Source organism: Lactuca sativa, chromosome 5 (genome assembly GCF_002870075.4).
Source record: "Lactuca sativa cultivar Salinas chromosome 5, Lsat_Salinas_v11, whole genome shotgun sequence".
In the NCBI taxonomy this organism is placed as follows: Eukaryota; Viridiplantae; Streptophyta; class Magnoliopsida; order Asterales; family Asteraceae; genus Lactuca; species Lactuca sativa.
Window position 1 is genome coordinate 349,995,402 of NC_056627.2, and position 26,337 is coordinate 350,021,738.

Consider the following 26,337-nt stretch of genomic DNA (forward strand, 5'->3'; position numbering starts at 1 on the left):
CGCGTTTCATTAAAAATATAAAGCGACATCTCCACGACACCCATCTTTAAATAAGTGCCCTCCGCGTTTTTAATTTTTTTTTTTTGGACACTAATTTTAGGGCACGCAAAAATGTGTGTCCTCTATCCTTCAAATTTTGGAAAACTGACATTAATTTTTAGGGCACGCACAAATACACGTCCTCTATCAGGGTATGCCATTAATTGCGCGTCGTAAAATGCTATTTTTCTAGTAGTGGAACCATTATTTGATTATGTTACATTGGCCCTACGTGATAATTCATGTTAATAATTTACATAATAATTCATACTAATGGCCGACATCTTTTGTTTCATATGCGGGCCCTTCGAGCTACAGGACAAAGTGGAACGGGACGATTCAATTTTAACGCTTGTAGCCAATAATCATCCCATCCCGGGTCCACTATTAGAACTTCCTCCACTGAGCAAAAAGTTGCTACTACTAACTGTTTCATTTCTACTGTGCATTCTGCAAAACAAAGGTTAACAAGTCTTGAGAGAGAATCAGCAAGGGTGTTATGTTTCCCTTCTATATGTTCAATGTTAATTTTGACGCCTGTTCTTGTGGATGCGTCTGTAAACTTGATCCACCTAACTCTTGAGGATTTATTACTATTATTCTTATTGTAAAAACTAATAATGGCTTGACAATCCGTTCTTAAGGTGACTTCTTGTTTGTCAAGGTAGTAGATCCTCAGTTTTTCCCGAGTGTTGATGCAAGCATTAATTCAGCATCAATTGTGGATTGGGTTGTTGAAAATTTGCCACTTGTATATGCACAAATTCTTTATGAACTTCTTGGATCTGCCTTGCTAACTTTCTATTTCACTATTCCTCCCCATCCTTCCATGAATCCATCTGTTTCCAGGATGATGTAAGCATTTTCTGGTGGAATTTCAAGGTCCGGAAGGTTTTGAGCTTGCTCTTTGATTTTTTTTTATTAGCTCATAATCAGAAGTTTTCAGTCTTTTGTCTCCATGAGCATTTGTTTTTTCATATAGCGGCCTCAGGAGTATCCCAAGCGTTTGGATATGATTCCGAGCATAATTAAGGATTCCTAAGAATGGCCTTAATCCTTTTTTAGTCTTCAGATCCTCTTCATTGAAGTTTACGATCTTTTTTATGATGTGTGGTTGCAATTTCTCCTATTACTGCTCCCATGAAATCTATTATTGGGATTGCTATCTTCATCTTTGCTAGATATAAGGCCAGACCATTTTCCTCACAAATTTTTAGCATCAATTCCAAATGCTTAGCATGCTCCTTTTCATTTTTTGAGAAAACCAGTATGTCATCAATGTATATTGCGATGAATGATTCTATTCCCATGAAGAATGTATCCATTTTTCTTTGGAATACTATTGGGGCATTTTTTAACCCAAATGGCATAACCAATCATTCATAAAGTCCTCCTGGGACTAAGAATGTAGTCCAAGGGATTGATTCTTCTTCCATAGAAACTTGATGGAATCCTGATTTGAGATCAAACTTTGAAAATATTTTTGCACCTCCTACTTTCTTGATAATTGTGTTGATTCCTGGTAGGGAATATTGATCCTTGTATGCATTATCATTCAAGGACTTATAATTAAAAACAATCCTTTCTTTTCCTTTGATTTATTTTCCAGTTGCAAGATCAATTGTTATTCCTAAATTAACGATCATTGTCATGGTTTTGTGCCTGCTCTTACTTGGGCGAATGGCACCTATCTTGAGAAGGCTGTCAACATGCTTCTTGAAAGAGTTTTCCATTGCTGGAGTCACATGTTTTAATGGTCAATCTTCAAGTGTGATATATGGATTGATGATATCTAGTTTAAAAAGTTCACCATTCTTTTCCAATGCTTTAAGGATTCTTCTCCGATGTACCGTTGATGTTTCAACCTTTCTATGATAGGTTTAAATTGCTCTAAGAATTCCTTGCTTCCTTCTTGGTTGAAATAAATGGATTCATTTATTCCAAGGAAGTCTTCCTCACTAATTCCTAACTCAGCAATTTCTGCAATTTCTGTTTGACTTGAGGTTTTGATTTTGGTAACCTTTTTGTAAATGTTCATTTCATCTCCTTCTATACGAATTCCTCCTTTCATTGGCCTCGGGAAGTTGGGTCATATTAGCATTTCGATACCATTGTTGTCCTATGCATAAAGAAGAAATATCTTGAATTTGTTTCCTTCAATTAGGTAGTAGCCCTGCTTTATCTTATGGGTGGCTTGTTGTCTTGAATTTAGGCCATTGAAGAAAACATCGTGATTTAGAGGTTCCATTGCTTCTTCTGGAATGACTTTCTTGTTTATACAACATGTTGATGCCCCTATATCTATTATTGCGGTGGTTCCAAACATTGGGCAATTAGGAATTTTAAACTTAACCTTCACATTATAAAGTTGATTGGTGACCTTCTTAACTTTTGGAGCTGTAGTAGTGTTTCTAGAATAATAAAGTTCTACTTCCATGAAGGGTTTTACTATCTAAGGACTTCCTGGTGGCAGAAACTCTTCACTGGAGAACTGAGTTTCTACTTCTTTTCTCTTTTGCAGCTGTGCCTTAAGTTTTCTTATTTCTTCATTCTTTTGTTCTTCAAGCCTTTCCTTTTCAGTTCTTAGCTGATAAATGATTTTGAGGGCATCTGTAGGGTCCCTTAATAACAAGCCTTCCTTTGTTTGCCATAACTCCTCCTTCTTTTCCATAGCGGCTTTGTTTTCATAGTATTCTTTGGCTTTATCCCTGATCATTTGATGCACTTGTTCTGTCTTTTCTTTTAAAAGTTCTTTAAGAAGCTTTACTTCGTTACTGTTGAAGTTCCTTTCATCTTCCTTTGGTTTATTTGATTGCTTTCCTTTAACATTGACTATGTTGCCAAGATAGTTTCTTGCACAAAGAGCACATGTTGTCAGTTGGCACTTGGGACAATTGAGCCTTGACATGCCTGTAGTTAATATTCCACAATAATAGCAGATTGTATAATTTCTAACCGTGTTTTCTTTCCAATCATGCTCACAACCTTTGCTCTAGGTTGGTAATTCTTTGTCTGGCTTCCACGATCCTGCTTATTGGACCATGTCTACTATTTTTGTTGGTGGTCCAGGGTGAAACATGAAGGCATGATGGTTATCACAACCTTCTTTTATGCTTTGTTCATCATCACTTTCATAAATTTCTTTCATCGTCATGAGGGATGCTTATTCAAAAAGAGTGTATTGAACTAAAAAACTAGTGTTTCGATGAACATCACCTTCTCCTTCTGATATGTTGTATACACTGCTATCATCAAAGTCTGCTGAGACAATATCCCAGTTGTCGTCAAGATCTAATTCTTGATAAACAGTTGATCTTGCGATATTTCCTTGCTTACTTTTGCAATCTTTTGCAAAGTGTCCTTCCTTTCCACAAATAAAGCCTTTACACTTCTTTACTCGTCCTCTATCATCTTTGTATTTTCTCTTGAATGGCTTTACATGAGAATTGTGTGGTTTTCCTTTGTATGTCCTTGATTTTCTCATTCCATATTTCTTCCTGTCATTTTTATAATAACCGGGAATTGGTATGGCAGAACAAAGAGATAAATCCCTTAATTCTTTGGCGAGAGTCGCGTCTTTGCACATTTCTGAGACGAAAGTATGAGTAAATTTGATTGCAGGTAACACTCATGCATTAAGATCGTGGTATTTGGCCTTAAATGATTCTTCTATCTTCTTGGACAAAGAGGGTGGAAGTTTAGCAAAAAGTTTTTTCGTTGTTGATGGAAATTATAATTTTCCAGACTTTACTGCCAATCGTCTGAAATCTTGCAAGAACGACCACAAATTTTTGGTTTATTCACAAGTTATTCTATTTAGGTCTTGTAGGCTCTGTCATGTTCATTAGTTGATCCTCTATATGGATCCTCCATTATAATTAGTTGTCTTACTTGTGAAGTTATATTTTGTGGGTCGTCTGCGATTGTTTCAAGAGTATAGTATGCTCCTGTGTATGCAGTTCGCCATTGCTGCCACATTAATTTATCGCTTTCTCTAAGTAGATTCTCCATAAAGGCTAATTTTGCCTTGTTATCAGACCATGTTTGACTGTTGAGTCTATTGATTGTTATAGACTCCCATTTTTATCTTTTTGGATAAAGAGGGTGGAAGTTTAGCAAAGAGTTTTTCCGTTGTTGAGGGAAAGTTTAATTTTCCGGACTTTACTGCCAATCGTCTGAAACCTTGCAAGAATGACCACAAATTTTTAGTTTCTTCACAAGTTATTCTATCTAGGTCCCTGTAGGCTCTGTTCGGTTCATCAATTGATCCTCTATATGGATGCTCCATTATAATTAGTTGTCTTACTTGTGAAGTTATATTTTATGGGTCGTCTGCGTTTGTTTCAAGAACAAAGTATGCTCCTGGGTATGCAGTTCGCCATTGTTGCCACATTAATTTTTCGCTTTCTCCAAGAAGATTCTCCACAAAGGCTAATTTTTCCTTGGACTTATCGGGACCCACATTTGGGCCATTGGAATGGAATTGTGAATTACACCCAATCACACCATATGACTTATCTAGTAAAGTAATGGACTTAATGGATTAAGTCCTTAATGGGTTAAGTGAGAAACACTTAACCCTAATTGTCATTTTATGTAAAACCTTAATTTCACTTGGGCTTTGGTGATTGGGCTAATAATGGGCCATCCAAAAACAATCAAATGGACTAGAATATTTAGATGGGCTTTAGGGTAAGGCCCATATGAAGGTTTGGTCCCAATTTGGAAAATTGGGCCATAGTTTAGGACTTAATGGTTATATGATATTAGGCCATTAAAATGTCAACTGTTGGACTGGAATAAATGGTTGGGCCTTAGAATGAGACCATGTGAAGGTTTGGGCCCAATTTGGAAAATTGGGCCATATGTTGGGCTTTGAGCCATAGTTGGACTTTTGGGCCTTTGGATTGGGCCTTGCGCTTGAATCAAGCCAAGTTAGGTGTAGAGTAGTCTCTTACCCCCAAGCATAGACTTATGGTTATGTATTGGAACCCAATTATTAATTGGGTGATGTTTTGATGTTGACAGTTCAGGAATCTGTCATCCAGCAGTAGGGGTTGGGTTTGCGGGACTTCAGTAGTGTGAGGTGAGTTACCTTCCAGTAGAAATGGGTTTAAGGCCATAATGTCGGCCCACTAGTAGGAGATGTGTGTTAGATAATTGTCTTTGTGATAATTGCCTGGTTTGCTGCTATTTGATATACTCTGTGTGCCAGAGTGCTCTGTTATACATGTTAGTAGTAGTATGGGTGAAATAGTCCCCGATTACCGATTGAAAGATACTGAAGGGGTAGTCAGTACCCTTGCATGCCTAGTAGTATGATTATGTCATGTTATTATGTGATAGTGTTAGTTAAGGGATTAGTCCCTAGGCCTGGTTCTGACTAACCAGCAAAGTAGGTCAAGCACCCAAGAACTGCTTGACTACGTCAGGCACACCAGAACTGCTTGACATGTGTAGGTCATGCACCCCATAATGGCCTGACATGGTAGGTCAAGCACCCCAGAATGGTCTGGCATGGTAGATTAGGCACCCCAGAATCGCCCGACAGTATGTGTATTGTATGGTATGTGATATGATGGGGGAACTCACTAAGCTTCGTGCTTACGGTCTACAGTTTTGGTTTTAGGTACATTGTTTCAAAGGAAATGAGTCGGCTCGATCGCAGCGTATCACACTATGTTTTCCGCATATGAGATCTTTAGGATTACATTCTCATATTATTTTATGATAACATGTTTGACTACTGACACTTTGTTTTGACATGAGAGGTTATTATGGATGTATTTATACTTATGGTTTTATAATAACTTATTTAAAAATGAATTTTTTGGCCTTGAATTTTGGAATGTTACATATATGCTCCCCATATAAAGCAAGTATTATTCAATGGAATAATTTTGCACCAGATTAACTTACACAAAGTAGGTGTGGATAGATTCTTATCAATTGCTAGTCTTAAAACATTAACATGAAATCTACCATCTTTGGCTAAATTGAAACGCCACCCATCTTCATCGTCAAATGTAATTCCATAACATATTTGCGTTAGTCGATGAAGTTCATCCAACTCAAGTCTGGTACGTGGTTGTCTAACCCAATTCCAATTCAAAACATCTTCGTTCCTTCTATCAGCAATCCAACGGTACTTAGATTTTTCAATCGTGTATAAGGAAAGGAATCGACTATTGCACGACGCACACAACATCAAACAAATGACACACAGTTACTTACTGGATATTAGGCATGAATGTATAATTAAAGACTTAGATTCTCAATTAATTGTCTACGTTCTTAAATCTCAACATGAATGTATAATTTTTATGATATCGAGTCTTAGTATTTGTTTGATAGTTTCCTTTTAATGGAAACAACTTTAAATTATGTATATTTTATTCGTTTATAATGTACGAAGAAAGTGGAAGATATATACTTTAGTGTTTTTTTTTTATTAAAATGTTATTTATGATATGTTTGTAATGTTATTCATTTTTGTTGCAATAAGTAGTTTGATAAATGATAGTGATAGGTTTGTAGGTTTTAATGCAATATAAATATCGTATATTTTGTTTATACCTATTTTATGCAGTTTGACGACTTTGCACTTACCACTCTTCAATAAGTTCGTTAAATTTTCTATTTTAAAGAATATAACGGTTTGATTAATTGTATATGCCTAATTGTTAATCTTTATAAAATGAAAGTAAAAAATTACAAGGATCATAAGACATGTGAGGGGTTCATTACTTTCTATTTTTATTGTTATTTTGGATCATTATGATTAGCCGATATTAATCGATAACCAAAACTATAAACCAGTTAAAATCATTAACTGAAACGATTGATAATAGATAAACAATAGTTATCAAAATACATTAATTAATTATAATGGTTATGGTTCGGTTTTGACCAATAATCGAACCAAAAAACCTCATATGCATTCCTAGTCTCCTATTAAGAAAGATATATTGTAATCGAATCTTTTAATTATATTACAGATCACTTCAACAGTTGTTTATGTATATATATCATGCCATGCCATACATGTGTTCTTAATATTTAGCAAAATAATTTAATTGATTTTATTAGTATTAATTATCAATAAATATTAATAATAAAATAACAAATATATGCTATTATTTTTAATAGATTGAACTTATTATTTTATACGTCAAAAAAATATTTATAATTATATCTTTTGTATATATTTGGTTTTAATGTTTTGATATAACAAAAATAAACTTAATAAAGATATAAGAGAATAATAAAATTAATTAACTGTTAAGTTTTTTGATTAAGTTAATGATATTTTATATATTTAAGAAAATCTATTTTTGTAGATAATGATATAAAGGATACGTTTTATTCGATTGGTGAAAATGCAAAACCATGAATAGTCAACTTAGTTGGCTTTGAACTCGCGTCGTCCCATATTGACTATGAGAAGAACCTGAAAGTTATTTATATGGCAGAGCTCTGCAAGTAATATTGTCCCTTTGGGGACATCCGATAAAATTGGAACGATACATGGAAGATTAGCATGCCCCCTGCGCAAGGATGACACACACAAATCGAGAAATTGTTCTTTTTTTTTGCCCCTAAATCGTCTTCTCTCCAAAACCCTAATTCTCCTGTCTGTGAAGTTTTCGCGCTCATCGCTTTCAATGTGGCAACTCACAACTTTCTTTAACTATGTTCTCCCAATCTTAAAACACTTCTCCAAATTGAACACTTATTTCACTCCAATTGGCGGATTTTATGAGGTATTTCGCAAACCATGTGTATTCGAAAGCTTAATCTCTTTGTCTCTATGTTATTGGTTACTTTGCAAATGCTTTATCAAATAGATTAATGATTGTTGTCTGCCACTCTACAATTTTAATGTTTAGGATGATTTATGAATAATCGTGATGATTGTAAGGAATGGGTATGATAACTGGTTGAATACCAAGTCATCAGTTTTTCTACTTTCTATTGTATTTGTGTTAATATTCTTAAATGCTTATAGATGGCAATTGCAATTCTTACGTTTTAGTAGATGAGCATCATGAACTACTGAACATGTGGATTCCATGATCAGGTTGATCTTGTTGTTGATTTCCTCAACCATTTGTGGCAAGACAAGTAAGAGTGATCTTTGCTTCTATAATGTGTGCTTTAAGTTTTACTTCTTTTGCCTTTCATGCTTTGTAAACTTTTGTTTAGTGGGGTGGATAATCCATAAAATAACATAAAACCACAAACATTTAAGATTATCTTCCCGTATAAGATAAAATATAATTAACTAATAACCTAATTAAAGTGAATTAATCCAGTAACTAACTAATAGTTTGATATATTTTGTTATATACTTCCAGCGGTTATTGTATTGAATCTAGTCAATTATGTTTGTCTCAAACTTTCATGTTTAGGATGTTTTGCGAATGACAATGATGATTCTAAGACCGGAGGGTATGGGAGGAAAGCTTCCCTCACTTTTTGTGGGTCATACCACCCATTCCCTCACCTAAAACCCAAAAAATGGGTGGGAAGGGCTTCCCTTACTTTTTTTTAAATATTTTTTTTATGATTTATAATTTTTAAATTATTAATAAACATAAAATTTAATTAAAAATAAAAAACATTTCATTACCTAAAATAAAAATTACATTAAACCTATTATTTAAATAAGTAGAAAATTAAAAAAAACGCAAACAAAAAATCAAACAACCCACAACATAGAAAACATAATTAATATCCTAATTTTAAATAAACCAAATACGTCACTCGGAATCATCGCCCTCATTGTCCTCGTCATCATTATCCCTGTGTCACTCTTGTCGTCTGAATCTTCACTCTCGACGAATATATCAGAATCCTCGTCTGATTCGTCGAACAAATCATCGTGACAAAACTCTAACGGGGGCTGAATATCAGCCTTATAAATGTGCTCCACCAAATCAGCACGAAGTGCGTGATGAATGACACGATTGTGTACTTCTCTTTTATTCACCCTATACTCTTGTGTACCAACGGCTACTCCTTCGACATTTGGAAAAACTTCATTTTCATTGTATCGGCATATCGTTCTCCTTCGTCTTCAAGAATCATACATTACGTGTTGTAACCTTTTCACTTCATATGACATTGCCCCGACCGTTAGTACTTACCAACATCTATTAAGTACACCAAATGTTCGCACCACATCCTTCCTAGCTGACTCTTGCGCATCTTTAAACTTTTTCCTTTTCGGGTCGTTAGGACATGTAAACGATTTCACAAAAACAGACAAGAGAGGATATATACCGTCCGTAAGATGGTATATACGTTTATACGCTACCCCATTTGCTTGAAAAGGTACATTGTGCGACTTTCAAGGTAGATATCGTTGAATACCGACGACTGGTCTAGCACATTGATGTCATTGTCTGCACCAGCTGGACCAGAGAATGAATGTCATATCCAAAGATCATGTGATGCGACAGGCTCTATAATGATCGTCGGCTCTTTGTGGTCGCCTCTCGTGTACTGACCACGCCATGCGTTGGGGCATAATGACCAACTTCAATGCATGCACCGTGTACAATTGAAGGATATTGTTGATAGTTGGTTTGCGCAAATATTGTTGCCCATAAACCAAATAGATCGCTTTGTAGAACTTGTACACACACTCCCGCACGGTACGCTCTGACATCCTAAAATACTCGTCCCATTTGTCTGCGCCCATGCCGTATGCTAGCTGACGAATTGCAGTCGTGCATTTTTGAACGGGAGAGGAACCTTTTATCCACCTTGCATCCATTTGCCATTGGAAATATGGAAAGCGGCCTTCCAAATCGCGAACAATACGTAAGTATAGTTCCTTCCTCATCTGGAACCGACGTCGAAACTTTATAGCATAGATGGCGTCATCTGCAAAATAATCTTCTATAAGGCGATTGTGTCCGGCTTCGTGATTTCTACGCAACCGTGGATTTCTTGGTTTAGATCGTGCACGTGATGTTTCGCCTAGTCGGTTTTGATAGTATGCAACCGTTTTCGCCATGACGGAACCAATAAACTTAGCTTCCTCTACAGCCGTCGAATCGGATGATGAAGATCATGACATTTTGAATAAATTTTTTTTTGGAGAGAAGTATAAGTTATGGTTTAAAAAAATGGTTGGATGTTGTGGTACTTATAGTTTAAGAAAAAAACAAATGTATATATATTAACGGCTATATAGCCGTTGGAATCAAAAAAAGAAGAAAAGAAATCGACGAATCACGTGAGGAGTGAGAACACGGGATCCCCACCCCCACCCTCTTCCCGTGCCTAGCTTCCCACACCTACGGTGTGGTGTTCCCCTGTGCGGGAAACGTCCTGCACCCTCTCCCCACACTCCATACCGTCCGGCCTAAGCAATGGTTATGATAACGAGAATGAATGCCCTTACATTTAAACCTGAAATTAACACCAAACCAAATCAAACGAAGCTAAACCAAAATCAAATCTTAAACCTGAAATTAAAACCAAACCAAAATAAAACCTAATTAATCCAGGAAAATAAAAGTTGGTTGAACCAAATCCAAATTTCAACCTTCGATTAAAACCAGAAAAAAAAGACTTGATTTCAACAAAAAAAATGAAAATCAAAACACGAAACTGTATCAAATTTACAAGAAAAAAAAATAAGACATGATTTCAACATGCATCAAACAAAGAAAGATCAAAACCTTATTTATCACAAACCTCCATCAACCCGAGAAAAAGAAAAAAAAAAAACTACATCAAGATTTATAACAAGTTTGCATCAATGATGCCTCCTATCTTGTAACGCCTGTGTTTCCGGGCTTGCCGTTTTTAGCAATATAATAGTCTAGGTTAACCTTTGTAACCCGTTTTGAAATAATAAGAAGGTATTATTTGAGTATTATGTGTTTTGTGCTTAATTGCTTAATTATGTGGTCTGATTAATTAAGAATAAAAATAAGCGTCAAAATTTAAGTGTAAAATAAACTTAATATCTTTGGTTAATGTTGTAGTAGTCGAAACGAGGTTTCCGAATATATATAGAACGCCCAAATCTGACTTCGTATGAGGAAGTTATGATTTATCGAAGTTCCGGCTTAGCGGTATACAGCCTGTTTTACTCGAATTGAGATCGAGCGGTTGTTAGCCGAAGCAATCTAAATGAGAATCGAAGATCTCATTGTTGGTATCGAAGCGATAAAAAGTTAGGCGAGAACGGACGTCAAACGAAGAAGTTATGAATTTATAACGAAAGTTTCTGTCGCGGCCTATTAAAAATAATTAATAAAAATGAAGTCAAAATTAGCCGACGGAGTCTAAACGAAAGTCGTAGAGCGTGGTCTCACCTTTCCGTGGATATAAAGAACGTCGAAAACGGAGTTCGTATGAAGAAGTTATGAATTTCCGAAGTTTATTAATCATTTTGTATTTAAATTTAAATCAAAATTCGGAAGCATTATCCGAAGGAGTCACCGATCTGATCCGAGGTACGCCCCGCGTACTCGAGTACGCCCAGCGTACTCCGAGGGATGTCGACACTCGCACTCGAGCACTTCGGATACGTAAGCAATGACGTTTTGGGCAGTACGCCCCGCGTAACGCAGTACGCCCCGCGTACTCCGAGGCTCCAGCCTCCTATAAATAGGATGCGAGGGTTCCGGGTATTTTTGCCAATTCCCTCTCATTTTCGTGTCGAAGCTCTGCATTTTTACCCCCGAAGCTACCCCGAAGCCCCGGTATCATACTCTAGCCCCGAAGATCCCGAGAAGCGCGGTTCCCGAGTCGAAGCTCTGCCCGCGAGAAGTTCGATTTTCGAGGAGATCTTCCAGATCTGCTGTGGATTACTACTTCTATAAGCCGTAGTGCTGTCGGATCGTCTTCTGATCAAGTGAGTGTGTAGTTATTTCTTCTAATACAATAATACGAAGTATTTTATATAAAAATACGTGCTATGTGTATATATTTGGTTGTGTTATGTGTGAATGAGTATTCACTCTCTTCTATCTTATAGATCTGCTTATTTCTTTATGAGATATGTGTTATGTGTGTGTGTGCCTCATCTGTTATGTGATATATGTGTTGATTCAAGCATGCTATACAGGTTTTCTTTAAACTATGTATACAAATGTATATTTTTATCTACTAATATGTTGGGTAGAACATGGGTAGATAGTTGGTGTGTAATAAACAGATGAGAGGCCTCGATGTTGTTGTTGTTGTTGATCTAGTTATTCAGCGGAGTATGGATAACGACCACGGACTCTTTCTAGACAGTCCAGTGGAACGCTAGCAGGTTCATAACCTGTAGGTGTTGTGAACGATGTGTTCACCGGTGTACTCTATCCCCCTCATGGTTGCCTTTAGGATATCTATTGTTGAGGAAACCCCTTCGCAGTGATGTCCGTCCCGATGAAAATCCTAGATTAGGTCCCTTGAGATAGCTGTTATAGGGACGTAAAGTGAGGATAACGGGAATGGGTAATCGGGATAGTGATTGGTTGGTGAAATTAAATATAACTTATTTATTGTGGGTTGAAAACCCTATATGCTCACCAGGCTCCCAAGCCTGACCCACTCAGTTTTATTTGAATTACAGGAAGTGGCACAAGGGCGTAAGATGGATGGATCATCTTGTTGTTTTGTTTACAAGTCTGAATATGTATATATTTGTTGAATGACTTGTAATGTTTATCGTTTATGCTTTATGGTCTGTATCGGAACATGACATCCCGAGTTTTGATTATATAATGAAATGCATCTCTTGATGAAATGCTTTGATAAATATTATTTTATCATGTTTTGTTTTGGGAACAAATTCCGCAACTCTTTCAAATCAAAAGGATTTACTCTGAAAATATTTAAAAGCATAAATGAAAATCGGTCTTTTCTGGCCGAGATTTTGGGGATGTCACATATCTACCCTAATAAATGAAAATGTTATTGTCACTTGTCATTCTCTCATTTATTTGGCCACATGTCATTTTGTCATAATTTTGAAATATATTTATTTTCCACTTGTCAATTACTTCATTATTCATTTCCACTATATCATTAATTTAGTTTCCATAAATTAAACCTACTATAATAGCTATTGATTTCAAATTTCAAATTTCAAATTTGAAATTTCAATTTCAATTTCAAATAGATTTATATTTTAAACATTTGTATTTAACATTTTATTATAATAAATCGTTTAGTACACGGGTCTAACAATTAAACATATAATTTTAATTAATTTATTTTTTGCATGTTTTTTTTTTCATAATTTTCACTTATTTCATATTTCAAATTCAAATAAACTTTTCATTTAATCGCTCCTGTTTAACATTATGTTTTAATTACCCGTATAATATACGGGTTTCACAACTAGTTTTGATGATTTTAAAACATGAAATATAAACTTAATGGTATGGTTTAACACTTTTTTCATAAATAGACTTAATGTTTGGTCAATGAAGTCTCTAAGAGTATGAGGTTTAGGGTTTGAGGAATTGGATTTAGCTAATTGAAAACCCATAGCTCCAATTTTATGTTTATGAAATATCTATTTTACGTATGGCTCTCATTTTCATAGATTTCTTACAACGAAGGGTTATTTTCATAAAAAATCCTATATTTTGATTCTTTTTCTTTTTAGACCTAAAATTTTTTTCTTTTTCGAAAAAGACCTAACTTTTACTTATTACTTGTTATTTTAGACCCTAGCAGGTTACCAAAAGGAAAATCAAGTATTTTCATTTCATAAAAAACCCTATAGTTTGTACTTTTTTTCCAGTTTAGACCTAAAATGTTTTTTTTTTTTATTTCAAAATAAACTTAACTTTAAAATTGGTTACAACCTTTAACGCTAGTTGTATAAGATACTTAACTACACCGATTTATTAAAGCTTAACTTCGTTCATGCATAAAAACATGATTATATCCTTTCAAATTAAAATGAAATTCTATATTTTATTTTGGTAATTATTATGATTATCTTTAAGATTCAATAACATTGATATACAAACACCATGTATTGATCTAAACACCATGTATACATAAGATAGATTAATAAAATGAGGTAGTAGGTTAACTATTCAATTTTTTTTCTCTACAACAAAATTTCATAGTTTTGTCAGTTTTGCTCATTCACCACATTCCAATCATTGTTAATAATATCAACCATCGTATTTTGATATTTAAGTGTGCATCATTCTTGTTATTTGAATTTTCAACTTATGCTTAAACGGTTTGATTCCTAAAATATAGTTTTATGTATTCATATGTGATGTTAACATTTTTTTAAGAAAGTCTTAAACTTGAATCTCATATATCTAAACAAAACTAATACAATATTTAGGATTAATATTTTTATGTATTTATTTGATATAATTATAACATATTATTTAATAATGGGCTAATACTACAAAATATTCTATGACTTTGGTTTAGGAGTATGATAGTGAGTGCGTTTGTTAGCTGTTCTAAAAAAATTGATTAAAAAATTCGGCCAAAAAAATAATATAGAAAAGTGAGAGAGGGAAATATGTCAAAACTCACCAAATAAGTCTAATGGACAAACTAAAAAAATTATTTTGTATACAGTTTGTTAAATTATATGGTATTTTTTATCTACAAATAAAAAAAAATTGTTATTATGCTAAAATATTCTTCTTAGCCATGTATTATCCATGTTACCAAAAAATATCAAATTAACTTCAAACTTTTTATTATCGGTAATAATAAAATTTTCTATAAACAATATATCATGTTTAATGACATAATATATATCCAAGATAAAGTCTAATTATATCTTTTAGATAAAAATAAAATTTTACAATTCTTTTAGATTACATTCGCTCAAAAGATAATAGATTAGATAACATTTTTTTAGTGTATACATGTATACTTTCTTTTTCATTGTAGTCAATAAGTAACTTATATATTTGGTCTTGAAGATTATAACAAATTTTAAAGTTTAGTTTATTTTGAAAAAAAAAAAATCGGGTCTAAAATGGAAACAACTACAAAACATAGGGTCTTTTATGAAACAAAAATACCTAATTTACCTATTGGTGACCTGCTAGGTCTGAAATAACAAGTAACACATAAAAGTTGGGTCTTTTTCGGAAAAGAAAAAAATTTTGGTTTAAAAAGAAAAAAGTCATAATATAGGGTCTTTTATGGAAATAACCTTACAATGAAATTATGAACATCTTGAGATTGGTAATCTTAAGTTTTCTTTTGATGTATTAAGGACTTATACATTCTATTAGAACTATTTAATCTCATTCTTGTAGGTGTTTGACTATAAAATCTTGGAACTTTTGGTTTAATTATCTTATTGCAAATTGGTAAATAGTATGTGAAGGTAACAAAAAGTCATGCAATACTTGCTTCATTTGGTTGTAATTCCCTTCTACACATCCTCTACTTTGATTTTGGTTTTCTGTTTTAGGGTTTCGGACATACCTTCAGTTATGACCCTATCATCTTCAAGAGTTATTTTTTTACTTAACAACTGGCTGCTATAAATGATAAGCAACAAAAGATGTGGTTATTGGTGATATTAAAATTGTCAATAAGCTTTATAACGGATTTTTACATGATTTTTTTCACTGGAAAATTGAGAGACAAGGATCACTTCTCATAGTGTATGATCCTTAGTTTAAAAAAGTAAATGAAAATATGCACTCTTCCCATTGTGTATTCCTGTTGGATCTCTAAATTCTTTGTGTCATGTAGCTCCCATCGGATATATTCTAAATTCTTAAAATTATATAGTTTTTTAGTTATGCCTTTATCGGGTGGTTTCTCTCGTGATTATGTTCTGTTTTTATATAATTACCATCCTATTGTCTTAATAATAATAAAAAAACTAACAATCTTTTCAAGCAATTCAAATATAACAGAGAACGTAAATCACGTTTTTCTTTTTCAAAGCAGATTAGAAATTTGTATTTTGTTTTAAAAATTAAAAGAAAACATATATATTTTTAGAAAAAAAAAGGTACTTATGTTTTCTTGTACAATATATATGTTTTCTTGTACAATATCCTTCTTAATAAATGAAAGTTTTTTTTTTGCCACATGTCATCTTCTCCTTCATTTGGACACATGACATTTTCTAAAATTTTTGAATTTTCTATTTTCCACTTGTCATTTTATTGTAATTTTAATTTTATTAAATTAAAATTTAACATTTAATATGTAAGGTAATATACATGTAAGGTATTTATTAGAAATGATGTATATATGTAATGTATTCAATGTATTAGAGTCTCATTAATTTTAATAATTTAAATTTTTTCTCATTTTTCTTATAAATTCAAACTTCTCAAATTGTTAAAATTTCATATTTAATTTTTTTTTAAATAAACTCATGTAATACATGGGTCTCACACCTAGTATATTGATAAACGTAGTTAATACTTTATAAGAGCAACATTTTTTACAAAAATAAATATTTTCTAGAAGCTTTCACCACTTCAACATTTGAAATGTATTTTGAAAAGTGTAAAAAAATATATATGATATTGTTTGATGAGTTTATCAGGCAATATATTTTTAGTTATGAATCTTTATCTTCTTAATATTTCCCCGCGTTAGAAAGCAATCGTGAGTTCATATTTTAAAGTTACGAAGTTTCTTTTATTTTAACTGAAAACAACAAAGTTCGTTTAAACGAAACTCTAGTCAAAATTGAAACATTTGATATGTCTTCATCTTAATAATAACTAAAAGGGATAATGACTTAAATGGGTAACATATTATTGGTTTTGTACACATTTAGTCCCTGACTTTTTTTGTCCACATTTTACCCTTGAATTTGTTCTTATGTATAAATTAAGTCATTATTACCGGTTGCTTCCATATTTGTTGACAGGACTACCTATGTGTACACTCATTAAAAGAAAACACTCCTACATAGATCATCTATGAGTTTCGTTGCATATATTACTATGCCTAGCCCTAACTTCAATCAAAATACATTCGAACCCATACCCAAAATCGAAGAAGAAGATGTCGAATCCCAGTTCCTGGTTCCATCGCAAAGAAAGAGGAGCTTTGTGATTGTCGACTCCCAGTTTGAATATGCACATCCAAGACTAAAGACAACCCTAAAAAAAAGTTCAAAGTTTGCCCCAATTCTCTGGCATGTCGATCTTGATTTCCCTTTGTACTTTTGATATTCCTTGTAATAAATAAAGATAATGAGCTTCTTACAATCTTTATATTTGATTTCAAAGAAATCGGGTAAGAAGTGTAAGTATTGGGAATGGATTGATGAACCTGTGACTAGGAATCCGGATTTAGAACAAGAACTTGAAGCAATTAAAGATGATGTTGCATGTTTGAAGAAAGAAGTTCAAGAGCTGAAGAATAAAGCACATAGTTATAGGGTTGAAACAGTTGTATTGATGTATTGAATTGTGGTGTTTTGGATGTATGGATTGGATGGTTTATATGAAATGTATTGAATGGTTTATATTTAATGTGTTGAATGGAGTTTGCATATAGCACACATTTGATTCTAATTTACATTGAATTTGGCTGCAATTTCAACAGCCAAAGGACAAGGACAATGATAATTGAATTTGTCTGCAATTTCAATAACCAAAAGACAAAGGACATTGATAAAAACAAATAGGGAATATGATTCCCATTAGACGATTGACATGTGATTCCCATTATAACCTTCTTAATAAAGTAATGCATTAATACCAATAAATATTGAAAAAGACAAAACACAATTGACATAGGATACCATATTCAATTCCATTACTTAAAGGCCATAAAAAGTTGTTAGGTTACAAGCAAGTGTAGTATTGTCAATTACATCAAAAGTTGGCCCAATTAACAAAATAAAGTCACCATACACAGTGTATTGTTACATACTTGCAAAGCAAAAGAAAACAAGTAACCCTAATCAGTCTAAAGTAATTGGGTTGTCCTCAGTCACTCCTTTGCCATCTTTTCGAAAAACATGCTTCCTGATTTGTATCTTGTTGATTCTCTCTGAAGGTTTCATTGCTGTAACACCAAGACTCTCAAGATTCACAGACACTTGGTTAACAGGTACTAGATTCACAAGGTCTTGGTTGATAGGTTGTTAGGGGTGTCAAACCCAACAAATAATAGGGGTACGATATAGTCCAAAATAACACTATTATATTGCATTAAAAGGTAGTACAAGGCAAGTAGGGTCGATCCACATAGACACGAGACAATTGGTTTATACCTCTTTGCACAAGGTACTATGGTCACCAATAGTAAACAGAGGGGTGTTTGGAATGCAATGATTAAACAAACAATTAAAAACATAAGTAATAAACTAAATGATCGAATTAAATTCAGAATTTGTGAGTACTCCAACTCTATGTGTGACAACTTAGCAATGTGATTCCAAGACAACATGATATTTGCTCAGTTCTATCTAAGTTGGTACTTGAAAGTGTTAACAAACTCTAACACTTCCCATTCACCACATTAATTAACCAAAACAAACTCTTTGATTAACCCTAACCTTAATAGCCTAACCTAAACACGCTCTCAAAATTAGATTGAAAGACTGCATTAAACTTTATGTGAATGTTCCCAACAACACCCAATACTCCTCACAAGTTCGGGAGCTTAAGAGTGTGTGAATAAGATTTACACTAAATTCGTTAAATGGAAATCAGTTTAGTGCTTGTTACTTGTTCAATTTTCACAAAACAATTACGAATTTTGTAAAAGAGATAACTTGAATGACCTAACCCTAATTCAAATGGCCAATAAGAATCACAATTAGAATCAAACATTCGATTGAAGCAAAATCAAATTCACCATATAGAAATTAAAAGCAAACATCAAGTCATATGATTGAAATCACAACTAATAAGTCATGACATGAAGTTTGAGAAACTAGGGTTCTAGCCACACATGGCTAGAACAATATCAAAAGTTAAAAAGATGAAAATAATGTGCAATTACAACTTACAAATACTAGAAATAATGTTTCTAAATGATTACTGATCAAACCCTTGCAAAAACCTTCGAAATCTCCTCACAAAATGTGCTCTGATATGTGTGTATCTATAAAAATGACCCGATTTCCGTAATATGAAAGATAGGAAAAATTGCCAAAAGTTTGTTTTTGGGTTGAACACGGCCCGTGTTCAGCATGGTCAACAACTCCCATTTTGGTCAACACTACCCGTGTACCCCCTGACTCCGAATCCAAATTTGATTGTTCCAACTATTTCGTTCTTCGCCTGATCATCCCGAAATCTTCACTAATGCTTCCCGACACCTCCCAAAGCGCATTCCAAGTTCCGGATTACCTGAGAAAGACATGAAAGTGTGCAAATAAGGTTGTTCTATAGACTAACATGAATATGATGAAATTCAATAAAAATGATGAGCAATTATGCTAAATAGATGTATGAAAAGGGACTAAAAGGTGTGCAAAAAGGTGCACAAATTACACCTAACATAGGTACTTCATTCACATGCTCTTGATTCATAGGATCTTCATTCGCATGCTCTTGATTCACATGCACGTTCTCTTGAATGGCAGACTCTTGATTCACATGGACATGCTCTTGAGTCAAAGGATCTTGATTGACATGTGTTGGAGCACTTAGAGCTGGAGTGCTTGGACCTACTTATGAAGGACAGTTTCTTGCATTACTCTCCTTTCTTACTTTACTTGAAGTGCTTGTAGTTGCCTTTACATCCCTCCAAAAAGGTTTAATGTAACACTTACCCTTAAACTTTTTATGGAAGTTAGCAAGGATGTGCCTAGCACACAACCTATGTTCAACTTTTAGACATCTTTCTTTCACAACCTCCATTATACACTACATTGATTTGGAATGTTAGTTTGTGAAAAAGGTAATTTTTGTAAAAGATAATTTGTGTATATATGTACCTTGTCTCCATCTGACATCAATGTGATTCCATTATCATTTCCCCTTCATCTATGTCTTCCATTAGATTGTTCAAGAACCACTTCCATGTACTCTTGTTCTCAACATTTGTTACTGCCCAGACTATTGGGTATATGTTACTGTTTCTATCCCTGCCTACTGCTGGGATGAGCTCCCCTTTACAGATGCCCTTCAGAAAACATCTATCTATCCAAATTACCTTCCTACACCCATCTAACCAGTCATCAACTCCTTTAAAGCTCATATAAAACCTTTCAAACACCACAATAGAATTATTTTGGGGCTGCACATACACTTCAAAACGAGATACTGGGTTGGCCCTTTCAAGTTCAGCTCCATAATCCCACAACTTGGAATAATGATCCTTCAAATCACCATCAATTTCACACAATGCAAATCTTTTTGCATTCCTACATTGTCCAACACGAACATTTATGTTGAATAACTTGGGTACCATAGCTTTCATCTTCCCCGTACTCATTTTAGGGGGCTCCAAAATATCAGTGACAACTTGTTTCCCTATCCACTTGTAGGTAACAATTGACCCAAGTTTGAATGCCTTTGAACAAATATGGTCTTCTCTAAGGGACTTTATTTGAAATGTTTGCTCATATTTCATCCAGGAAGCCCACAGTCTGAAAAGGCATTGTGGTCTTTTTCCTTTACAACACTTTACAAGCAACCTATCCTTGTCATTCTTCTCATAATACAAGTCATATCCATGTGCAACTGCATAGTTACTGAGAGATGACTTAAGTTCAGCAGGAGAAGAGAATCTCATACATAGTTCAGGCTTCATCTTCCTCCATTCCTGAGTAGCATCATGCCTATGGTAGATAGTTGGAAGTTCATTGCCTTTTTCATCTTCATCTTCAATAACTACTGGACATAACTTGTTCAAAAACTTATCATTATAGGTTCTTTTGAAGATTCTTTTGCTTGATGTAACAATTTCATCCTCTTCATGTTCACGGTTCTCATCATTTGCCAAAACAAAGTCAACATCTTCTTCTGAATACATAAGTTCTTCATCGTCTGGTTCTTCTTTCTGAATCCACTCAATTATAGGTTCATTTTCACGGTCAATATACACATCCACATGTCTGTTAGCATTTGCAACCTTAAGAAACTCAGAGTAGTCACATTCATTTTATAGTTTTTGGAGCCCCTCACTCAATCTCACTTCAGGTATACAGTAATACACATGCTTGCACTAAAAATCGATAAGCTTCTCGACATATTTAATGAAATCGGAGAAAACAAACTTGTTTGCATCTTCATTTAGACGTAGTACTTGTGGACCAAAATACACTAATGGATTAGGCACAAAGGTATTGTTATAGTGTACATCGACTTTTGGAAAAACTTGGCTTTCCTCCATTGAATCAGAATGGTGTATTGAGAGATTGAGAGAAGAGAAAGGTAAGTAATGAGGCACTGATCAAGAACAGATTAAATACAATAGAACCCTAATTGATCTTCGTTCGTAAATGAGGTTTCTTGATAAATGATGGTGGAAGAGGGTAACTGTCATGTAAACTATCCAAACACAAAATGACCAACTTAATCGGAAGCAACCAGTAATAATGACTTAATTTATACACAAGAACAAGTTCAAGGGTAAAATGTGGATAAAAAAATAATGGACTAAATGTGTACAAAACTAATAATATGTTACCCTTTTAAGTCATTATCCCTAACTAAAATCAACAAAGTTTGTTTAAACGAAGCTAAAGTCAAAATTGAAACATTTGATATTTCTTCATCTTAATAAACAAGTTGAAACCTCAAATCAATCAAATCTCAAAATCAATTTGAATTTCCAAGCTATGAATAGTCGGTCGCAACAATATCAAGAATACCGTTTTTTTTACCATCATGGGAAATGCAAATAATTGGTTAGCTAATTTCAATTGTAATCCTGATTATATCACATACTAATACTTAATACTTGATACCGCTACAGTTACAACATACTTCCCAATTCCCATAACATTATCACAATTGATATAGAAAAATCTTTTATGGTTGCAATAGAGGGCACAAACGATCATACATGTATTGGTTAATTGTAGATTATTATTCAACTGACAATTTGGATTTACAACAAAAAACTATTTTCTAAAGTTAGTTTATCTAAATTCCATCGAATGTTGTATACAAGGAAAAAAAAACTTTGGAACTATATGATTTATGTATGTTCTTTTTGTTAATTTGAACAATACTGTTTTATTACTTAAATATGTATTTATCTAAATTCCATCAACATGTTGTAGTTATTTACAAGTTTTTTTGAAAATATATGATTTATGTCTGTTTATTTTTGTTATTTTGAATAATATTGCTTTATTTAAGCGTAAGCATTTATTTTGCTCACATTCTTTTGGAAAAATATCTATCATTTTAGAATTCTATTGGAAAATGTCTATATGCTTTTAGAAAACTTCAGTGTTTACTTATTTTTGTTTTACGTTTTCTTTTTATTAATTCACATTTAATATTTCTTATCATTTTGAATATTATTGATTTATTACTTAAATTCATGGTTCTAAAATGCATGTCATGGCGTGAGGCATGATGTAGCCGTTACGAAAACGTCATAGACGGGTTTGTTAAGCGTGGTGACCAAATACCGTGTCAAAACGCACCTTATCGCATTAGGGTGCGGGTTTTTTCCAAGGCGCGGAATTTTTTGTTTTTTGTTTTCTCATCGGGCCTAAAAATATTGAATTTTTGTTAACTTTTCTATATTAAATGATAATATAACACTTCTAAAAACTTGATATATTTGACATAATTCTATAACGATATGATTTATATTTTTTAATGTATATAAAGTTATCATGCCTAGAAAAACGAAATGGCTTGTCAAGGCTTAAGTTTGACCTTACCGTCAAGCCACGGCTCATGTCATTTAGAACCTTGCTTAAAATACATATTCATTTGTAATTTCAATCTCATCTTATATGTTTGCAAATTATTATTATTATTACTATTATTATTATTATTTTTTTTTTTTTAAGTTTCAATGTTGTTTTTAGTTTTATTAACGGTGTAGTATATGAGTTATAACCTAGTATACAATTAAGAATTTTTTTACATCTGGATTTGGTATGCGTCAATCTTCGAAGTTGTGTATAATTTAGATAATCTAATCAATCGAGCTTTTCAATTTGCTTTGGAAATGAACTATTTTTAACGGGTTAAGTCAAATTCAACTATCCACAACCAATAAACTAGTACAAACTATTTTTTTACAAGTTCTATCACAACTGTTCTACCTGATTTTGAAAAATCATTTAGTTTCATCCAATCTAGAAATTGGTATATAACAATTAGGAAGACGATTATTTTTCATTTGTTGTAATTATCGTTAATAATATATAATTGTGGAAAGTTAGGAGGGTGCTTATGTAAACCACATTTAACAATGTTTTAAAAATCGGTTTGAGTGGGCCGGTTAAACCGGTTGGCCGGAAACCAGGAAAGATAGCGGTTTAACTATCACCAGTTTTATGACTATTTATGAACCCGAACGAACCAACCGGTTTTACAAAAATCCGGTTGAACCAATTAAATTGAATAAAAACAAATGGAAAATAACCATTATGCATAATAAACTTAGGTGATATTTTTCACACGTATTTAAGTTTCTCTAAATAAAAATATATATTAAATTTTATGAATTTTTTAATGCATTTGTATTCATTTAAAACTATATTTTGTATCGGTATTATATATATATATATTTTTTTGATGTATGTGAACAAATATAAAACTTATAGTTATATGTTATTTTAATATATTTGAGTTGATCTACAATTTGTTTATATATGTATTTTTAATGTTTGAAGATGTAAAAGTCAAAATTTAATTTATGTATGTGTAGGGAAATGAAAAAAAAATAAAAGATTATAAAAACTGATTGACTCATTGGTTGAAACGGTTAAACCGGAAATCAATTATCATAACGATTCAACTAAATTCAACTAAAACTAGTTTTTAAAACTTAATTTAATTTTTTTCAAAAATTAATATGCTGTTGCCCTAAATCCTAATCAATCCTCATCACTAATAAGTTCTAACTTCTATGTAAGGCCCGTGGGGGGTTATTTTGGGCTTGATATTAGAAACCCTAACCCATCTATCGTATATGCTTATATATACAAGCATCGACGGCCGATGTTTCTATGTTAGATTTCTTTCATCTTCTTGGCCGATTTCATATTTAATTATCCTTTCTTTATTTCTGGCCGCTATTGTTTTGTTTTTGTTTCTTCGATCGATTGAATTTCGATTTTTGATTTACATTATTTTTTGTTTTGATGTTTGCCTCTTCAATTTTTTTTTACGTCAAGGAATCAAAGGATCCGTGTACAAATAAGCCGATGCTCTGGATATATGTGATGAAGGTAGCATGGTAATGTGCACGGAGATCAAGTAACTTTTAGGTCGTCATGTCTGCTCCCACTGATTTTCTCTGATTTGGGGGCCTGGATTAAACCTACATTTTTATACATAAACTGCTTCTGCCGTTTTGTCTTCCACAATCTTCAAATTACCTATTGATTCCTATTCTCTAAGTTTAGATTTATGTAAATTAAACTGTAGTTATCATAACCGTTTGCCAAAATTAAAAGGGTTTTAACCTGATGTATAAAAGCAGGGATCTATTGCCAAATTATAAAGTGAATCGATCTCTCGTAAACATCAGGGAAATAGAGCTGGGCATCGTTATTGGGTGAACCTCTTGAATTCTTACATGATGGACAAGGTTCAGTAAACGAAGCTATATTTTTTTTAAAAAAATATCGTATAATTTACCATCTAAGCGTGCTAGGTTGTTTAACCTTATATTGAGTGGTTTTTTTATTTATAAAATTTTTATTATAATTTACAGAAAATCTTCGGAGTTGAAATTTAAAATCCACAATAAGAATAAGGTAAAAGAATGATAATACCTGTTTGTTTTGTAATACTATGTCTCAAAAAAGTTAATAACGAACTAAATAACAAAGTTTGTTTAGGTTTTATTATGGTGCTTTTCTGAGGGTAACAAGTTTGTGGTTGTGGAGGCGAGGTTATCTATAATATATAGTAACAACATTGTTTTGTTTATTCACAAGATAAACAGTGTATCTCATTACATCATTTCCAACCTATTTTCGTTTTTTCCCTCATAAATGGAGTAAATGAGTAAATGGAAGCATAAATGGAGTAAATGGAGTAAATAGTATTTCATTTCCAACTCTATTTTATTTTCTATCTTATCTTTTATTTCAAAAAATATATTTTTAGAACATTTTATTTTTATAATTTATATATATTGTCTAATACATCCTTTTATTAATTAAACTCTAAATTTATGATTAATTATTATAAATTAATATATAAAATGATATTATAAATATTAAATATTGCATTTAAATTATAATTAGCAGATAAAATAAATTAGAAATGTATAAATTAAAAATAAAAGAGACTAAAATTGACAACCAAACTTTATCTTTATTTTTGGGTAACACCAGAAGGAGCTTAATATATAAGCTTCAATATATACTGGTATCTTGTACGCATCTTAATAAATTATAAATATTGGTTTATGCATTTTATCAAACATATAACATGCATTAGGAGCCCCAAAAGCTAAAAAAGTTTGTGACTTTAAAAATTTTCCAATTCCACATCAGTCATCTGTTATAGCACTACCAACAAACTTTTTTTATGATTATAAACATGGATTTTATAAAACATAATATGAAATTGGACTTACGAGTAGGTAGGTTGCAATCGATCATCTCTTACCAGCAGGTTGAAATTGAACCTATCATTTCTATCCTCCTTGAAATTGAGCACAAGTCTAATAAAAAAAGAGAAATATGATGAAACAGAGCACATGGCTTAACTTTATTGAGAAATTTTCAGAATTTAACGAAAATCAAGGTACCTAATGAGTTTTTGAGAAGATGAACAAAACAGAAAAATTGGAAAATAAAAAAACCGTAAGTGAAAGAGGAGAAGATCAACATACCTTATGCGTGATGAGAAGAAGGGTGTTGATTGGTGGGGGGGCATGTTCAAATCGTTAGTCTTAAAGGATCTTGGTTGCCTCTAAAAGAGGATGAGATGATATCTTTTCAAAGGCGTTGGAAAGAAATTGTAGGGCAAGGGTAGATTAGGAATAATTCTCAGTCAACTATTGTTCTCAAGCTTTCTTGCTCAAATTTCTCTTATCCAGTCAGCCATCCAAAATCGGTTAACAAACAATCTCAGAGTCAGCCAAATACGTATGACCCGACTCGGTCATACGTATATCAAACAACCCCTTAATTCTAATTTTTAGAAAATTTGTTTTCATTGTAAAAGTTTTCAAACCCTCGATTTGAGTCATGCA

At 32.9% G+C, this 26,337-nt stretch overlaps 2 protein-coding genes and 3 non-coding genes across 6 annotated transcripts; 3 read left to right on the plus strand and 2 right to left on the minus strand.

Annotated features, from left to right (window-relative positions):
- Positions 1-7,529: 7,529 nt before the first annotated feature.
- On the plus strand, positions 7,530-7,632 carry LOC111878800 (U6 spliceosomal RNA). The gene has a single exon (XR_002845939.1). It is a non-coding gene; the product is annotated as a U6 spliceosomal RNA (small nuclear RNA).
- Positions 7,633-9,487: 1,855 nt separating this feature from the next.
- Positions 9,488-10,063, minus strand: LOC111878726 (uncharacterized). Its single transcript, XM_023875228.1, has one exon. It carries the CDS (start codon positions 10,061-10,063, stop codon positions 9,488-9,490), a length of 576 nt encoding a protein of 191 aa, XP_023730996.1.
- An 8,784-nt stretch (positions 10,064-18,847) lies between these two features.
- On the minus strand, positions 18,848-26,125 carry LOC111878749 (uncharacterized). Of its 2 annotated transcripts, XM_023875253.3 has the most exons (3): positions 25,975-26,125; positions 19,925-25,803; positions 18,848-19,853 (listed from the first exon to the last, which is right to left on the minus strand). In XM_023875253.3, exon 2 carries the CDS (start codon positions 20,962-20,964, stop codon positions 19,942-19,944), a length of 1,023 nt encoding a protein of 340 aa, XP_023731021.1. In that variant the 5' UTR covers positions 20,965-25,803; positions 25,975-26,125; the 3' UTR covers positions 18,848-19,853; positions 19,925-19,941. The 2 variants fall into 2 exon arrangements, with proteins under 2 accessions (XP_023731021.1, XP_052619701.1); XM_052763741.1 differs by having other exon boundaries at positions 18,848-25,803.
- LOC111878794 (small nucleolar RNA snoR100) lies at positions 24,348-24,455 on the plus strand. Its single transcript, XR_002845933.1, has one exon. It is a non-coding gene; the product is annotated as a small nucleolar RNA snoR100 (small nucleolar RNA).
- On the plus strand, positions 24,600-24,740 carry LOC111878795 (small nucleolar RNA snoR74). The gene has a single exon (XR_002845934.1). It is a non-coding gene; the product is annotated as a small nucleolar RNA snoR74 (small nucleolar RNA).
- Positions 26,126-26,337: the final 212 nt, after the last annotated feature.